Source organism: Bos grunniens, chromosome X (genome assembly GCF_055505025.1).
Source record: "Bos grunniens cultivar Pamir isolate PY7600 chromosome X, Bosgru_T2T1.0, whole genome shotgun sequence".
NCBI lineage: Eukaryota > Metazoa > Chordata > Mammalia > Artiodactyla > Bovidae > Bos > Bos grunniens.
The window spans coordinates 142058671-142075619 of record NC_141194.1 but is presented as its reverse complement, the minus strand read 5'-3'; the positions used below and the strand labels follow the sequence as shown (position 1 = coordinate 142075619).

The following is a 16949-nucleotide window of genomic DNA, read 5'->3' as shown; positions in this document are numbered from 1 at the left end:
AACATTGTTTATCATTGCTTCTCTTGGGTTTTCTATATATATCGTCATATATAATCTTCATACAGAGATAGCTTTACTTTTTCATTTTTAAATTAGTTTTTAAAATTAGAGTATAGTTGATTTACAGTGTTGTACTAGTTTCTGCTGTGCAGCAAAGTGTGTCAGTTATACATACACATATATTTACTCTTTTTTTATATCTGTTTTCTCCTGTCTAATTGCATGGGCCAATACCTACAATATTAAATAGTGTTAAATAGCTGAATACCATAGTTGAATCGTTTCTAGTGTTTTCTTTTAAGTAAGATGCTAGATCTGGGGCTGAGGTATAACATTTCCATCAGTTACTATTGTATTTTTATGACTGTAGTTTTAAGTTTATGAAGCTTTAACTTTTCTGGAATTAATTTTTATATAATGAGTAAGGCAGAATTTTTTCTATTTTTTTTCATTAAATTATGTCTTTATTAACTTCCACCTACCTTCCTAAGATTTACTATCCCCCGCTCCCCTGTGGCTTGTGGGATCTTAGTTCCCTGACCAGGGTTTGAACCTGAACCCTGGCAGTGAAACACCAAGTCCTGACCACTGTGACTGCCAGGGAATTCCCCTTTCCTTTTTAACAATAAAATTCTTTAATGTCACAGATTTTCCTGAGTGTGGTTTTAGCCACATCCTGTAAGTTTTGGTGGGCTCAGACGGTAAAGGTAAAGGTAGCTCAGACGGTAAAGCATCTGCCTGCAATGCAGGAGACCTGGTTCCGGAAGATCCCCTGGAGAAGGAAATGGCAACCCACTCCAGTGTTCTTGTCTGGAGAATTCCATGGACAGAGGAGCCTGGCGGACTATAGTGCTTGGGGTCGCAAAGAGTCGGACAAGACTGAGCGACTTAACACACACAGACACTAAGTTTTGGTATATATTCCCATTTTTGTTGTTTTCTAAATAGTCTACCATGATTTCTTTATTTTATTTCACTTTCTCTTTCATCCAGTAGTTAGCCTGGAGAACAGGTTTCAAGTTCTAGTTAGGGCATTTTTTGTTTTGAAATTATTGTTCCCAGCTGTTTCACATTATGATTGGAGAACATGGTCTGTGCTGTTTTTGGAGATGATTGAGGTTTACTTTGAGATCTAGTCTACAGTCAGTTTTAATATGTGTTTCATGGATTCTTGAGAAGAAACTCTTTGTACAGTCGAATATATCTGTATATCTACTAGTCTGATGTTAATATTTTTAACAATGTAATTGTTATATTATTAAGTATATGTTTATTTGTAGTTATAAAATTTTATATTAATTCCTCGGACTTATTTTTCTCAATTTTATGTGTTGTGAACTCAAAGTGGTGTGTTAAAATCTCTAATAACTTTCACTCTTAGTTGCTCTTTGTATTTTTAATTAAAATTTTGGATGTGTTAATTTATGTATAAAATTTCATGACTTATGTATTAGGACCTTTTTCTGTGTAAAAGAGCCCTCTTAGTCACATTTAAATGCTTCTTTTGGTTGGCCTTGAATTCATCTTTGATCTTAATACTACCACCCATTTTTAAAATTAGGTGTTCGTGATATATCTTTTTCTAACTTTTAATTTTTAACCTTTCTTTGTCATCTTGTTCTCAGTGTGTCTCCTGTGCAGATTATATTATTTGAATTTTGTTTTGTCATCCAATCTGCAAGTTTTTACATTTTAAATCAGTAGTGTCTCAGTCTTTTATAAATTAAATAGATACAGGGAGATTGTTAACATTAATCTGGTACCGGACAAGAAGACTGGGAAATCCAAAGGATTCTGTTTCCTCTGCTATGAAGACCAGAGGAGCACAATTCTGGCTGTTGACAGTTTTAATGGGATCAAGGTGAGTATGCTTACTGAGCAGAACTTTTCCATTGTGTAGGGTTTCAGTTTCATTTCCCAGCTGATGACTGCAGGCTCAAGGGCAGTACTGGTCAGCTGGGTTGCAGAGGTGTGGGGACATACTGACTGGGAAATGACCCCAGGAAATAATTCCGCTGGCTCATGACCCTGTGAACACGCGTTTCTTTTCCCCACCACTTAGCAAGCTATGTCCTCAGGAGCATAGGTACCATGACCCCCCACTCCCCTTCATCTTGCACCCAACCAGGCATCTGTTTTTCACCTTTTCTTCCTCACACTCCACTCTCATTTCTGCTGTATTGGAGGGCAAAGAGACTAGCAAACACTGCTGTTTTATGCTGTCCTGTATCAGAGAATTTGGGGTTCTATCATGGTTTTGTGGCTGAGGACCTAGCCATGTATGTCTCTCCTATGTCTCCATTGACTTAGCAGTACTGGGCCCTGAAAATTCTCTAGTTAAAATCTCATGACAAAGTCTATGAAAGTAACTCATTCTGAAGTTTTCTGTCCTCTATTCTCTCTCCTCCACCCTTGTAAGTGCGACGGTGAGTGATGACATGAGAGTGAGACATAAAAAGGGGACGGGGCAAGTCAGGGTTATCTATGCTCCACATGCTCCCAAAGCACTGCCATTGAATGAGCATTGTCACGGGTTGGAGGGGTGACTCTTGACTTGGAGACTTTGTCACTGATTGCACCAGCAGTGATAGGAAGTCACCATAAAAGGTGACTTTATTCCACCTTTTATGGTGGAATGGGATAGGTGAAAGTACTCAGGCTTAGGGGTAAGAGTAAAAACTTGCTCTTGAATGGAACAGTAAAAGCCAGACATTTCACATTTCTGATGGCATTGCGTATAGAATAAGTCTGTATCTGCCCGAATGTTTTTGTTTTAAGTGAAGGTTTAATTTTTTGTTGTTCACCTGGAGAGTTGGGATTCGCAGTGATAGTATCAGCATGAGCCAGTGGTTCCAGTATGGTGGGGGTGGAGCAAGCAGTGAGGGCTTAAGAGAAAAGAAAGTAGTCCTTTCTAGATTCCTTACCCCCTCCCAGCTATTGTTCTGCTTTGGCCTCATGCATTTGTGTTGAGAAAGCAGCTGTAGCATTGAGCTGAATTTTAGGAATTCCTTTTGGCTTCCAGGCTTCTTAACAGTGTGTTTCACCGTAAATTAATGTTACAGATGGAAGGTAATTCATGTTTGTGCATCTAAACTCTTGCAGTTTTCCATGCTGCTTATGCTTTGGGGCAGTACTTCCCAGGCTCTTTTCACTTCATGGCACACTTATAACATGGAGATATTTATATAGAACTCTGGGATAAACTGATGAGGCTCCCAGGATCTCCAGCTGCCCCAGGCTCTACCTGACTGCCCCCAGGGTTGAGCGAATGTGTAGGGATGTGTGCTGTGACACATCACGTGAGCAGGTCTGCTTTTGAGATTTTCTGAGAAACAGAATTAGCAAGAGGATAATGGGAATGGTTCAAACCATGGATTTCTGCAGCTGGGTTCAAATAGATAGAAGGCTGTGTTTGGTAGCAAGTAGTTAGCTATCTGCTAAAGCAGTGCCTGTCTGTCCTAGATCAAAGGAAGAACTATCCGAGTGGATCATGTATCTAACTATCGACTTCCTGAGGACTCAGAAGAAATGGATGAGGTGACCAGAGAGCTGCAGGAGAGGGGCTGTGGGACTCATACTCCTCCGCCAAGTTCATCTGAGGGCTCTGAAGATGACAAACCCACCAAAAAACACAAAAAAGGTAAATGGTTAAGGCCTATGAGAAGATTCTGGGTAGGCTTAATGTTTGCTCTTCTTAGCCTTCACTGAGAGTTGGTAGTCAGTTCTCAAGTGTGAAGGGGGCAGGTGTGGGGAACCTTACTTTAACTGGGAAAGAAGAAGTATCAGCAGAAGACTAATGCTGTGGGCTAAATTCTGGCCACCAAAATGTGTACATTGAAGTCCTAACCCTCTGGTACCTAACGTGACTGTTTGGAGGTAGGGTCTTTAGAGAGAGACTTAAGAGCTGGAGTTGCCTTATACAGCGACCTGACATATTAAGGGTGACAGACATCCAGATTGCATTCTTGGAGGCACTTTTCTAGAAGTAGAGACCGTGAGTGTTTCATGCTGCTGCCAAGCATGCTTTTCTTTTGTATATCCTCCATCTTTTCCATCTTCTTTTTCTTACTGATTGTGCCCCTCTTTTCCTCCAGACAAAAAGGAAGAAAAGAAAAAAAAAGAAAGACAGAAGACCGGCCGGGAGGTACAGGCAGAGTAGCCAGCCTCCTCTTCATTGCCCAGAAGCAAGATGATAAAGGAAAAGGATGACCCTGGCTCTAAAAAGCACAGTGGCAAGCACTCAGAGAAGGCAGAGAAGGGTCAGAAGTCAGAGTCCAGGGAGGTGCGGAAGTCCCACCCCAGTTCCGCTGAGGTCAGGACGACCTGCCGTGGTAGAATGGAGGACCGAGAGAGGGAGCCAAGAAAGGAGAAGTCCAAGCACGAACACAAGTCATCAAGCAGAAGGGAAGAGAGAGAAGACCGGCACAGGGAGAGAGACAGGGGTCGAAGCTCAGACATACATTCCAGATGGCATGACAGGCGCTCTGAGGGGCGGCATGACAGGTGCTCTGAGGGGCGTAGTCACAGGAGTAGAAGTAGGCACCAAGATAAATCCCACCGGCATAAAAGGTCCCGGCACTCCCGGGACCCAGAGTCCTCTAATCCCAGGGAGCTCAGGCATCACTGATGCCGCAGCCTGCTCAGCTATTCAGCACGGTAGAATTAAAAATGAACTGTATTTTTCAAATGCAATGAAATTCAGTTATTCTTTTACTATATTTACATGTAAAGTCTCTGAGAATGAATTCTTTTGATCCCTTGAGTATACTAATCATCAAGAGAGCTGTAGTTTGTAACAGCTAAATGTCCTGGATTTTTGAGCAGAATCCATTGTCCCTGGGAATATACTTGGTACTTTTGGTACTTACCAGAGCATGTACCTAACTCTGGGTTTATCAATATGGCCATTGAATTCATGACCCCAATTTATGATGAAATGGCCAGGAAGGAGAAATACCAGACAGTTCTAGAATTCCAGTCTTTGTGCTACACGTTAAGAACCTTTCCAGTTGGCAGCTATAACCACTGAGCAGAGAAGTGTGGCTTAACTAGGTTCAGACAGGTTGCTATGCATGTGATAAGGATTCTTAACATCAGCCTGCCCCTTCCTTATTTTTGCCTACCTGCCCCCTGTTTTTTGAAATTGTAGACATCTTTTTTTCAATTTTGCTGTTTTTGTTTTGGTTGATATGTCTACATTTTTTCCCTTATAACTTATTTATGTATTTGATTGAGAAGAAATTCACATGAAATTCGCCATTTAAAAAAGTATTTATTTATTTTTTAAAATTAATTTATTTTTTATTTTTTTTTACATTTCTTTCATTTTACTTATTTTTTTTAGTTAATTTTATTTTTTAACTTTACAATATTGTATTGGTTTTGCCATACATCAACATGAATCCGCCACAGGTATACACGTGTTCCCCATCTGGAACCCTCCTCCCTCCTCCCTCCCCGTACCCTCCCTCTGGGTCGTCCCAAACTGGAGTTTATTTTTTAATTTAAGGATAATTGCTTTACAGAATTCTGTTTTCTGTCAAACATCAGCATGAATCAGCCATAGGTGTACATATGTCCCCTCCCTCTTGAGCCTCCCATCTCCCTCTCCATCCCAACCCTCTAGGTTGGTACAGAGCCCCTGTTTGAGTTCCCTGAGACATAACAATAAATTCCCATTGGCTGTCTATTTTACATATGTTATGGAAAGTTTCCATGTTACTCTCCGTACATCTCACCCTCTCCTCCCCTCTCGCTGTGTCCATAAGTCTGTTTTCTATGTTTCTCCATGTCTGCCTTGCAAATTCATCAGTACCATCTTCCGTATATCTGTGTTAGTATACGATATTTATCTTGAGATTAACCATTTTAAAGGGAATATTCAGTGCAGTTTGGTACATTGACAGTGTTATAAAACCACCAACCGTATCTAGTTCCAAAATATTTTCATCACCCCAAAATGAAACCCTGTATACCCATTAAGCAGCTCCTCCCCATCCCCTCCTCCTCCTCGTCCCTGGCAACTACCAGTCTGCTTTCAGTTCCTGTAGATTTACCTATTCTGGACATTTCATGTAAGTGGAATTGTACATGTGGCCTTTTGTGTTTGGGGCCTTTCACTTAGTATACTATTTTTGAGGTGCATCCGTATTGTATCAGTGAAAATGTTACTCAGTCGTGTCCACCTCTTTGTGATCCCATGGACTGTAGCCTTCCAGGCTCTTCTGTCCATGGAATTGTCCAGGCAAGAATATTGGAGTGGGTAGCCATTCCCTTCTCCAGACACCTCATTCGTTTTTATGGATAATGTCCCATTGTATAGATATTCCATGTTTTGTTTGCCACTCCTGAATGGATAGACATGTGGGTTGTTTCCACCTTTTGGCTAGCCAGGTATACCAACCTGCTTCTGTGCTTAGTCTGCTTTTTGAGTAGCTGCTCTTGGTGAGGTGGGAACACTTTGTCAGCTCCATTGCATATCTCTGTGGTCTGCTGGGTAGTTCTTTCTCATTTTGAGATTTCTTTTTATTTATTTATTTTATTCTACTTATTTATTTAATCAATCCTTTATGAATTTGATAGGAACAGTCCACAAAACCTTAATACCTCTGCTGAATTATTAAATGGAATTTCTGACACTGTAAAGCGGAGGACTAGAGCTTTAATAGTGAATGCGCTAAATCAACTGGCGTGTTTGTATGGGTCCTAGATGAGATGTGCACCTAGATTGGTGGTTGGGATGTCCATGAAGGAGAGTGGGGAGGGAGCTGGCGGAGACTGGGAAAGCTGTCAGACTATGATGTATGTCTAACTTCTGGAGAAGAAAGGGAGGGAGAGAAGGAAGTTACATAGGAAAAGTCTTAAGACTGCAGTGGAGTTCTAAGACTATTTCAGCAAGACCAGTGGTGAGCCCTTGATCAAGAGTCACCTGTCAGAGGAGTCCCGGGAGATGAGCCTTGGTAAACAGGCGTCCTTGCTGCTGGACTTCCGTCAGCCACCGTGACCACTCTGCTCGTGTCCATCATGCCAGTTGTGTAGTAACTAACGAAGGCCCCTGCACCTGGCTGAGTCGTTGTGTCCGCCTGGTGGTTCAGTGCCTCTTCCATAACAGATGTTTTCTGGTGGTGGTGAACATACGATGCAGAAATCTGCACACTTTGCATGCTCCCATGTGTCAGTCCACGGCCTTTGCATCAGATCGCCTTGTCTCTGATCTTCCAGCCCTTTTCCTTCCAGGCTTCCAATTGGATGGTCAAGCCATTGGCCACTTCCTGGAGTCTTATGTATTCAATAAATGGTCTCACTTTGGGCCACTTTTTCCACACCAAGTCAAGTGCCCTGCTTTGTTGTTCCATCCACTGGAAAAATGTTCCTTCTCCCCCGTGAACGTATCTGCTGTTACATAGATACCACCCATCTTCGTTTTGTACTTAGATATTGAGTGCTGACCCATCTGTAAACCAGGCTCAAGCTGTTTCCTCCTTCAGCTGGTCATACAGGAATCCCCATATGGCCACAGGTGCAGAGTTACCATAGAGCCTACCACTGTCTGCATCATTCAGGTGTTTAACAGCAGCGCTGATCCACTGCATCTCCATGGAATATGTATTTGATTTATGTATCAATTAGGGGTTTTTCAGAGAAACAGGGTATAACATATATGAATGTGTATATAATATGTATGTATGTGTATATATATATATATATATATATATATATATATCTACATACACCATATATATCTTGCATCCAGTATTCAGATGTCTGGCTATTCTTGCCCCAGTGTACATACACCGCTAGTGCTGGGAGAAGCATTACATGGCATTGTCCTTCCTTCTAGGGGCCCAGCTACCTCTTCTAGATCTGAGGATGGGCTGATGTCTGGAAATTGAGCAAGTAATTTGGACTTTTTATTGGGGAGAACCTCCCTCGGCCCCCTGTTTCCCCACTTTTGCCTTTTTCAGCTTGTAGATCTTGAGTGATAACCCTTGGTGGCTCTCTGTATTGCTTCTAGGGACTCTATGGTCCATTTGCGCTATTTCCATGAGTCCATGTGGGTGAAGCCTGCTTGGTTGCCCTTCTGACCTTGAGGTTCGCTTTAGTATTTGTGTCTTCCTGGCTTCTGGTGGATAAGCACCACTCAGTTCAGTTCAGTTCAGTTACTCAGTCACGTCCGACTCTTTGCAACCCCGTGGACTGAAGCACACCAGGCTTCCCTGTCTATCACCAACCGGAGCTTGCTCAAACTCATGTCCATCGAGTCAGTGATGCCATCCAACCATCTCATCCTCTGTTGCCCCCTTCTCCTCCCGCCGTCAATCCTTCCCAGCATCAAGGGGCTTTTCTGATGAGTCAGCTCTTTGCATCAGGTGGCCACAGTATTGGAGCCTCCGCTTCAGCATCAATTCTTCCAATACTATTCAGAATTGATTTCCTTTAGGATTGACTGGTTTGATCTCCTTACAGTCCAGGGGACTCTCAAGAGTCTTCACCACCACAGTTCAAAAGTATCAATTCTTCGGCACTTCCTAGGTTTTTATTACTGTGGGGCCCCAGCTCTGTGATGATCTCTTACTGCCATCCCTGGCCTGCAGAGGAGGCCACCTCTGAACCTAATGAGCCTCTGTGAGTGGGATATCCTCTGGACCCTGCTATGGAATACTACCCTCTGGTGAGGTTTCTTAACCTCATGTAATCTCTCCAGGATACCTACTCCCCTTGGCCTCTTCATTCGTTCCTTGGTCCTTTGCCAGGACAGCTCAGGTGTTCCTGCTTTGCCTAGTGGTGGCCAGCACTTTCTCCAGTCCTCTGTGAGCCACCTCAGTGGAAGCTGCTCAACCCCTGCAGTTCTTGCCTGGGGGTTAAATTCTGTATGTATGTGTGTGCGTGTGCTCAGTCGCTACAGTCGTGTCTGAGTCTGCAGCCCTATAGACTGTAGCCCACCAGGCTCCTCTGACAGTGGACTTCTCCAGGCAAGAATACTGGAGTGGGTTGCTGTGCCCTCCTCCAGGGGATCTTCCCCACCCAGGGATTGAACCTGCATCTCCCATGTCTCCTGCATTGTAGCCGGATTCTTTTACCACTGAGCCACTTGGGAAGCCCTCTAAATCCTATATGCTGAGTTCTAAGTCTGAATTCCTGCTTTTCTGATTCTTGATACAGCACCCTTGAAAACCAAACCCAGTGTTCCCATGGCTCCTGTCAGTAGCTGCCAGTTAATTCTTGCAGCTTTTTGGTAGGCCCAGCACTTCCCTAGCCAGGTAATGCTGGAATTTAATCCTAGATAGCAGTTTGGTAACCAGGAAAGAGGCTGGACACAGCTCCTGGCTCGGGGCGGGGGGCACTGCGTGTCTGGTGAGGGGAGCAGCCTCTAGCATCTTCCAGCACAGGGTGTGCAAGCCCTTGTTTGGAAAGAATGGCCCCCTTGGCATATTGAGAGCTGGCTGGGGGTGTCTCCTAGCCACCGCCTTCAGGAGAGTCTAACCAGATGTTCCTACCCCAAGTTTCAGGGTCCCAAGGATTTTCCAACCATATGAAGTCATGTGGCCCTGACTGCAGCAAAGCCAACCTGCCATATGTTAAATATTGAGTATTTAATCTCCCTGGAGTTCTGCAACTCTTATGGCTTCTTTGTTGCTCTGCTGCATCCACTCCTCCACTGCAGGAACTGAGGGGCTCTTGGGAAGCTCGCTGGAGGCCCTCTGGCTCTCACACATACTCTTTACTTAACGGTCATCCATTTCTCATTGCCCTGCTGCAGGGCATCAGTACACTTAACAGTACCCAGCCATTTCCACTGTCTTTGTAGGCCTTCCTTATTCCTCCATTTTCAAAAGTCTGAATCACCACATCCGGCAGCCTGTTTTCTCAGTTTTCCCACATCATCTCCAGAGAAATCTGTAGCAGTTGGGTCCTCAAGGCCTGGGACTATCCGTGCCCCACATCCCCTCAGGACAGTGTCCATTCTGCCCACCAGGCAGTGACTGAAGCAGTCCCAGGCCCCGTCTTACACAGCCTGTTCTCTTGGACCACTGCTGGCGCCATCTGTGATAATTCGGGTTCTCTGAGAAGCAGGGGCCAAGATGGGATTACACACATAAGAGATTTATCAGGGTAAGGGCCTATGAGGGAGAGTGGGGAGGGAGTCAGGGGAGAGCTGTGGGGCTAGATGCAGGTCTCTAACGCCGGTGGAGAGAGGGAGGGAAGGAAGGGTGGAGAGGAGAATTCTTAACCAGGTGGTGCGATTCTAAGGACATCTTGCGAAGCAAATGCGTCTTTCAGGACAGGCAGTCCACCATGGGCCCTGAGCATCTGCACATTCTTGCTGAGGTTCTTGAAAGCACAGTTTACCTGCTTCTTGATGCTGAACCATTTCTGTAGGGCAAAGTGACCATAGTATGACTACTGTTTAACCACTCGCTTCCCAGGGGAAGGAGCACTGGTTTGTTTGTTCTTTGCTCAGAAGGTCCTGGGCCCTTGACCCTGGGTTCCTCGGCAGTGATGCAACCCGCCACATAGGTAGCATGTCTCTGAGCCCATTGCATTGCCCTTGGGGGACTGGCAGAACTCCACTGATACCCATGCTGTTTGCTGATATAAGTATTATCTTGTTCTGCCCCATGAAGTCTGTCTACTTTGCATCTGTAATGTGGGCTCAGGTCGACCTGCCATCCTTTGTGAGGATGGGCTGCTTCCCTGACAGCATCCCTGCCCAGTCACCTGTGGGGGAATGCTGGGAGCCAGCATATCGCATATTGAGTGCATACTGCATATTGCATATTGAGTGCAGCACTTTCCACAGCATCATCTTTCAGGATCTGGAATAGCTCAACTGGAATTCTATCACTGCCGGGAGCCAGCGTGAGGAACTCCGCCCATGACAAAGGTCATGAGGAAGGAGGCTCGGCATACGCAAAGGTGGGATCGAGCCTCAGGAGTCTCCCTGGAAATTCTCGAGCATATACCCCCAAAACCAGAGTCTGCCTACTTTCTGCTTTGTGCTTTCACCTACACCTCTGGCTTTACGGGGGGCTGTCCCCCACTACCTCTCTCTGAAAAAAGAGTCAGCTTACAGCTCCAGTTAATAATTCCTGGGTGTGACAGTGTTTCAACCTACAAACTCCTTTGGAAATCCTCTAGCCTGCCTGAATAGGTTTTTCCGGCCACATGTGATTGCTCAGAGCCTCCCAACTGTGAGAGGCAGGAGATGTTCTAAACTGTCTAAATACAGATTCCTTTGAGCAGTTAAAAGACTGATTAGAAATTGTATTGGTGAAGGGATTTTCACTTGTTGGGCCAATGTTTGCTGCTAAGTTTCCATATCCCTTACCTGCTGTGTCCCTGGCAGTGTATTGATTAATATAATTGGTGTAAATAGTAGCTTTAATGTTTGTAACCTGGGACCCTTGAGTTAATTCTTTTTCTTGTTATAGCCCACCACACCTTTGCTCTGTAGGAATGCAACTTTATCTAATGCTTTTGGAGGGTGGCTCCTGACCAATCACCTTTAGAGAAAAATAAGTTTTCTGAAGAAAGGGTCTTAAAATGTTAACAGGCCTCCGGGCCAGAAGATGATGCAAATCACCTAAGCTTTTGCATATGATAAGTTTGCAGGAAGAAAGCCTGGCTTACTGCATGCCTCTACCCCTTCCCCCATTATCCTCTATGCATAACTTAAGGTATAAAAACTACTTTGGAAAATAAAGTGCGGGCCTTGTTCACCGAAACTTGGTCTCCCCGTGTCGTTCTTTCTCTCACCTTCTGGCTGAATTATTCAGCCTCTTTTCTCCACTGAATTTTCCTACTGAGCTATCCTTATTTCAGCCTCTTTTCTCCACTGAATTTCCTCACTGAGCTATCCTCATTCTATTACTCTTTATATCCTTAATTAACATTTAATTAAGCAGTTGTTTCCTGATCCTCGCCGACGCCGTCCCCGCTTCGAATTCCCTGGATCCACCGGGGCTGGACCCCGGCAGGGGAAGTCCTGTGTCTTGAAGGAATAACCAATCTTAGCATCTCTGCTACACTCTGCCATTGGCTGAGAGCAGCCCATGAGAAATGTGGCCTTGGTGAAAATGCAGTGATGATGGAAAGTGCAGCAGCACTGCATTTCAGAGCTCAGTAGCTGTGGCAGTCAGTCACTTATGCTCCCTGGAGTCAGAGATCTGAGAGGGACAAATACACCCTGCACTATGCCCAGCTGAGAACAACCAGCTAGCTATTGGTTTTACTTGATCTTTGGCAACAACGAATGTTTACTGGTTCCTTTCATGGGTTCACTTCACAGAAGAGTTGCAATTCATTGGTGGACAAACTCGCAGTGACCTCAAAGCTGAACAGCCAGTGAATAAAGTGCTCGTTAAGAACAATTTTTACTTCTTGGCATATCATTATTTCTTTCATGTGGCCTAATTAACACCCTAGTCTGTCTCTTTCCTTCCTCTAACCTACTGGAATGTGTACCTCCTAAGTATCTATCTTGGCAGTTAATGGACTCAGTGAACCCTAAATTGGAAGTGATCCTTATCTAGTACAGATGTTCTGTAAACATGTTTTGAAGCTTTTTGAAAGGAATAGCCTGGTCATTGTCTAAATGGTAGTCTAGTGAAGTATAAAGTGCTGTGCACTATGCTGTTGAGACCAAACAATAAAGTCAAACATTTGCTGATATCTTTCATCTGAAAAGGTAAGCTTAGAAGACGTGTTTGGGTGTGACTATTTGTACTGAAAGGATTTAACCTAGTATCTTTCCTTTACTAAATAGGTGGCCCGTGATTTCTGCAAGTGTTACTGGGAACTCCATCATAAAATGAATGATAAGAGCACATCATTTTTTTCCAGTTGGAAATAATAATTATATCTGTGATAAGCATTTGTTATTCTTTAAGTATGGGCTTCCCTGGTGGCTCAGTGGTACAGAGTCCGCCTGCAATGTACGAGGGGCAAGTTTGATCCCTGTATCAGGAAGATCCCCTGGATGAGGGCATGGAAACCCACTCCTGTATTCTTGCCTAGAGAATTCCATGGACAGAGGAGCCTAGCAGGCTACAGTCCATTGGGTTGTAAAGAGTTGGACACAAATGAAGCAACTTAGCATGCATGCAAACTAAGTATGACCAATAGCGTGTCATCAAAGACACATTGGTCCCTAGATGAATCATTAAGAATACTGAAATTATGTGCTGGGTCCTAAAAAGGGGCAAAACCATATGACACAAGTTACTCTAAAATATATGCTTGTCACCTAGCTATATAGCTATTGTATATTTAATGCCAATATACTTTCTATAATGAACATCAGTCAAAAATTTGGTTACCTTTTGTCAGCTTAGAATTTAGAAGAGCACCTTGGGGTTGACTGAAGATGACCTACTATCTTTACAGAAGTTGTTCGAAAAAATCTGAACTAATGCTTTGTTTTTCTACGCCTCATAAGAAACTGAGGCATTTGATATTATCCACCTTAGGCTAGCTTTAGAATTGGCGTAAGAATTGATGTTGGAGATGGTTGTGATGATGTTTCCTCAAGAGAAAGGCATTTGTTAGCAAGCAGCTAACAGCAGCCAAAAAAAAAAAAATCCTTCATGATTGTTTAGATCTCTTAAGTTCCTTGAATTTTTATTAGTATATCATATGGTTGCCAAATCATAAAGTATACTGTGTAATTGTTATCTGTGTGACATCTTGTTTTCTCCTCTAGCCTTCCCTGGTGGTTGTAGGAAACCCTGGGGTCTCCTTGGGTCTGTGGCCACATTCTGGCCCTTCCAGTTCATGTCCTGCTTGCTTGGCAGGCCCGGTTGGGCCCCTTGGAACACATCCACAGCACGAGGGGAACGGAGGGGCACTGACGCCTCCCCTCCCAGCGCCCCTGTGTGGGGAGGCCCGAACAGGGCCTTATTCTGTGCTCACATCTTATTTGTGTGCTGGTTTTACTTATTTCATATCTGCATTCCTTTGTGTATGTATTTTCACTAGCATTCTTTCCTGATAATACACCACACCAGTGTCCCACTAGGATTGTTTTAATTTTTCTTCATAATTAATAGTAATGCTATGTACGTTTTTATATAGCCTTTAACATTTTTTTTCGCTTTATATTATTCCCTTGGACCAAATTTACCTAAATGTAGTTACCAGGTCCAAAAGTACAGCTGGAACCATAACTCATCTTATTGTTAGACTGCTTTTCAGAAAGATCAAATTTGTAGGATTGTCACCACTGTAGAGTTCAAATGTAATTCCCTACATCTGGGCAACACTGGATTTTTATCATTTTATTCCTGTTTTCTTCTCTAAAAGGTATATTGTGATACATTTGGGTTATTCTAATTTGCATTTTAGTTATTCTAATTTGCATTTTATTTCACTGCATTGTTACTTTTATTTTTTTTTATTTTTAAACTTTACAAATTGTATTAGTTTTGCCAAATATCAAAATGAATCCGCCACAGGTAAATATCTAAATGGTTCTGTCTCTAAGGACTGTAGTTACCAGCTCATACACTCTTAATGTATTTTGGCCAGCAGACTTTGAAGAGCTATGGTAAGCACCTTTCCTCCCATTCTGGTGCTCACCTTTTGACATTTAATTCATTAGACAAAAGAGCATTGGAAAAAATGACTGACTTTATTTGAGACTACGAATGCAGTGATATTAGGACATAGTAGCTGTCAGATAGCGTGCACGCATTCTCTCCTTCCATTCTCACCTCCCTCTTCCTCTCTGTTTTCTGCCTTGTTTGAGGGAGGAGACTAGACTTCTTGCTCAAGTCATATGACAATACACTTGTTATCCAAAGCCTAACTCTGAGAAGGATACTGCTCCCATTGGTAATAGAGATTGCTTTGGGAGAGGTGAACCAGGCCGACAGCTGGGAGAGGAGAGGGAAACTTTTCACTGTAGCTTTTATAACTTTTGATTTCCTAACTGGATTGCTATTACTTTAAAACAGTTTTATTTTTTGGTATTACTTTTTAATAAAAACAAAGGCTTATGTAAGATCAGTGCTCGTCATTATTGTAGATCTTTAAAAGCTAACTTTAAACTTATGCTGCCACGTGCGATGAACTTCAGTGTGTAAGGGCAGAAATGAGATGAAGGCAGTGCAATTTAGGTATATGTGATATTTGGGCAGAACTGCCTGCCATTCTATTTACTAAGCTTCACTTAACATTTCTGGACTATAGATACAGCATAAAGGAAATTTACTTTCATAGAAATATTTCCCTTGGGCATTAGTATAAGGCTGAGACCTTCCACTGACCTAAATTCCTGGATAAAGCTGGGGTATGAGAATGACTAGTGAGTGATCATCTTCATGTGTTTCTGTCTCATGGAAGCCGTTTCTAGCCAAGCACTGCTTGAGGCCAGCTGGCAGATGCAGGTTCCAATTTTCTATTTGTGATTCCCTGACTTTGGTGTTCTCCATGGGGCTTATCCTTTCTCCATCAATTGAGTTTTGACAAGTGCAGCGGCACAAATATGGCTGGAAACCACGAGCTCCTCTCTGGCCACACTGGTGGTTCATGTCTCTTAAAGGGACCAAGAGGATGCCTGGAGGCTTCAAAGCCCCCCTGAGGAGTTAGATGTCTACACGTCTTTGTTTGAGGATAGACTTTGGAAATGACCTTTCAGGGAATCCTTCAACCTAATTGGAACTGGCTGCTGTCCCTGAGGCCTTGTACCGATTAGACTAGTGCTGTCTGATAAGGGAACCACTAGCTACATGTGGCTATTTAAACTGAAATAAAATGGAAAGACTGGGTTCCTCAGTCACGCCAGTGACAATAGCCACGTGGGGCTGGTGCCTCCTGTACCAAACTGAGCAGATACAGACCCTTTCCATTATCGTGGAATGTCCTGTGGGCCAGAGCTAAATTGTTCAGGCGTGGCAGCAGTGTATGCAGGGGTGTGACCTGAGGGGATGGCCTTCCTGGTGCCATCAAGGCCTCCCTAATCCTAACGGTCCTTAACGGTCCTTTGAGGGTTCTGTGAATTCCAGTTCCTCCAGCAAATGTATCCTAATGACTCCAGCCCACAGCGATGACTCCCTTCTTTGAACACCCAGGGTGCCTGAAAGATGTGATGACACGTTGCTTTACTGGTATGACACGTTTGCTTTGGAGTTAGTTCTCATCTTCCCAGCAAGGCTGCAGGGCCCTCAAGAGCAGAGCTTCAACCCCACACTGCCTGCTAGATGGATCTATATGTGACACAGAGCTGCTCTTTTCATCCCAAAATGCTTGTCAGAAGCATTTATCAAAACCCTTCTTTTCTCCAACTGCCTCTTTATGCTTTCTTTGCTCTTATTTTCAATATAAGAATCAGTGTGTAGGACACAATGTCAGCTTTAACAACCGTTTATTTTTTGAGGACGGTCAACATGCTTACTGTTATTGGGTATTACAGTCTCAGTTTCTGTTCTGGTGAGGGGGTGAGGGTGAGGAAGGTTTCGGAACACTGGTGTTAGATCTTGAAAACACTTTGGAGAAAGTCGATGATATCGTCCTCATCATTTCAGACCCCTGTCTAGAGGAAGTATGGGGCTTTTCAAAGTCTGTGAACAACCAAAAGAGAAATGTGATCAGTTACCAGGCTTTCCAATTGCTGTCAGGGCCCGGGGAGTGATCATTTAGGATTCAGAAATAAGTAGTTATATCGTAGCTTTTGTTTTTAAAAGTGCTTTCACAAAGAGTAGTTTGCTCCTTCTGACAGCCTTGGGAAGAAAGCAGGAGAAACCCAGTGAAGTCAGATGCCTTGTCTAAGGTCACATGGGTAGCCTGATGAGCTAATTCCACACAAGAAGGTAACTTTCAACTCTCAACAGTACTGGTGTCCATTTCAAAATGTCCAGGCAAAAGCAGCTGTGCACTACAAGAGGCTAGCATTTCTCACTCGGTTTGGGAACATTTTCAGTTGTCTGACCCAAGTGATCTGTTTGTTGTGT

General features: G+C 43.5%; 2 protein-coding genes across 22 annotated transcripts in view; one reads left to right on the top strand and one right to left on the bottom strand.

Annotated features, from left to right (window-relative positions):
* The first annotated feature begins 306 nt into the window (after nucleotides 1–306).
* LOC147341526 (RNA-binding motif protein, X-linked 2-like) lies at nucleotides 307–4724 on the top strand. The gene is made up of 4 exons (XM_086387169.1): nucleotides 307–326; nucleotides 1705–1861; nucleotides 3463–3640; nucleotides 4095–4724. The coding sequence occupies exons 1-4, from the start codon at nucleotides 307–309 to the stop codon at nucleotides 4157–4159; spliced, it is 420 nt and encodes a 139-aa protein (XP_086243295.1). The 3' UTR covers nucleotides 4160–4724.
* An 11622-nt stretch (nucleotides 4725–16346) lies between these two features.
* The window catches only part of LOC147341525 (fibrous sheath-interacting protein 2-like), a 142079-nt gene continuing 141476 nt past the window's right edge, over nucleotides 16347–16949 (bottom strand). For all 21 annotated transcript variants that reach the window (XR_015159843.1, XR_015159845.1, XR_015159844.1 and 18 more), the window contains one exon: nucleotides 16347–16559. Coding sequence is in view for 18 of the 21 variants with exons in the window: in XM_086389728.1 (XP_086245854.1) it covers nucleotides 16414–16559 (146 nt within the window). In the remaining 3 variants the exon portion in view is untranslated. The remainder of the gene's footprint in view (nucleotides 16560–16949) is intronic.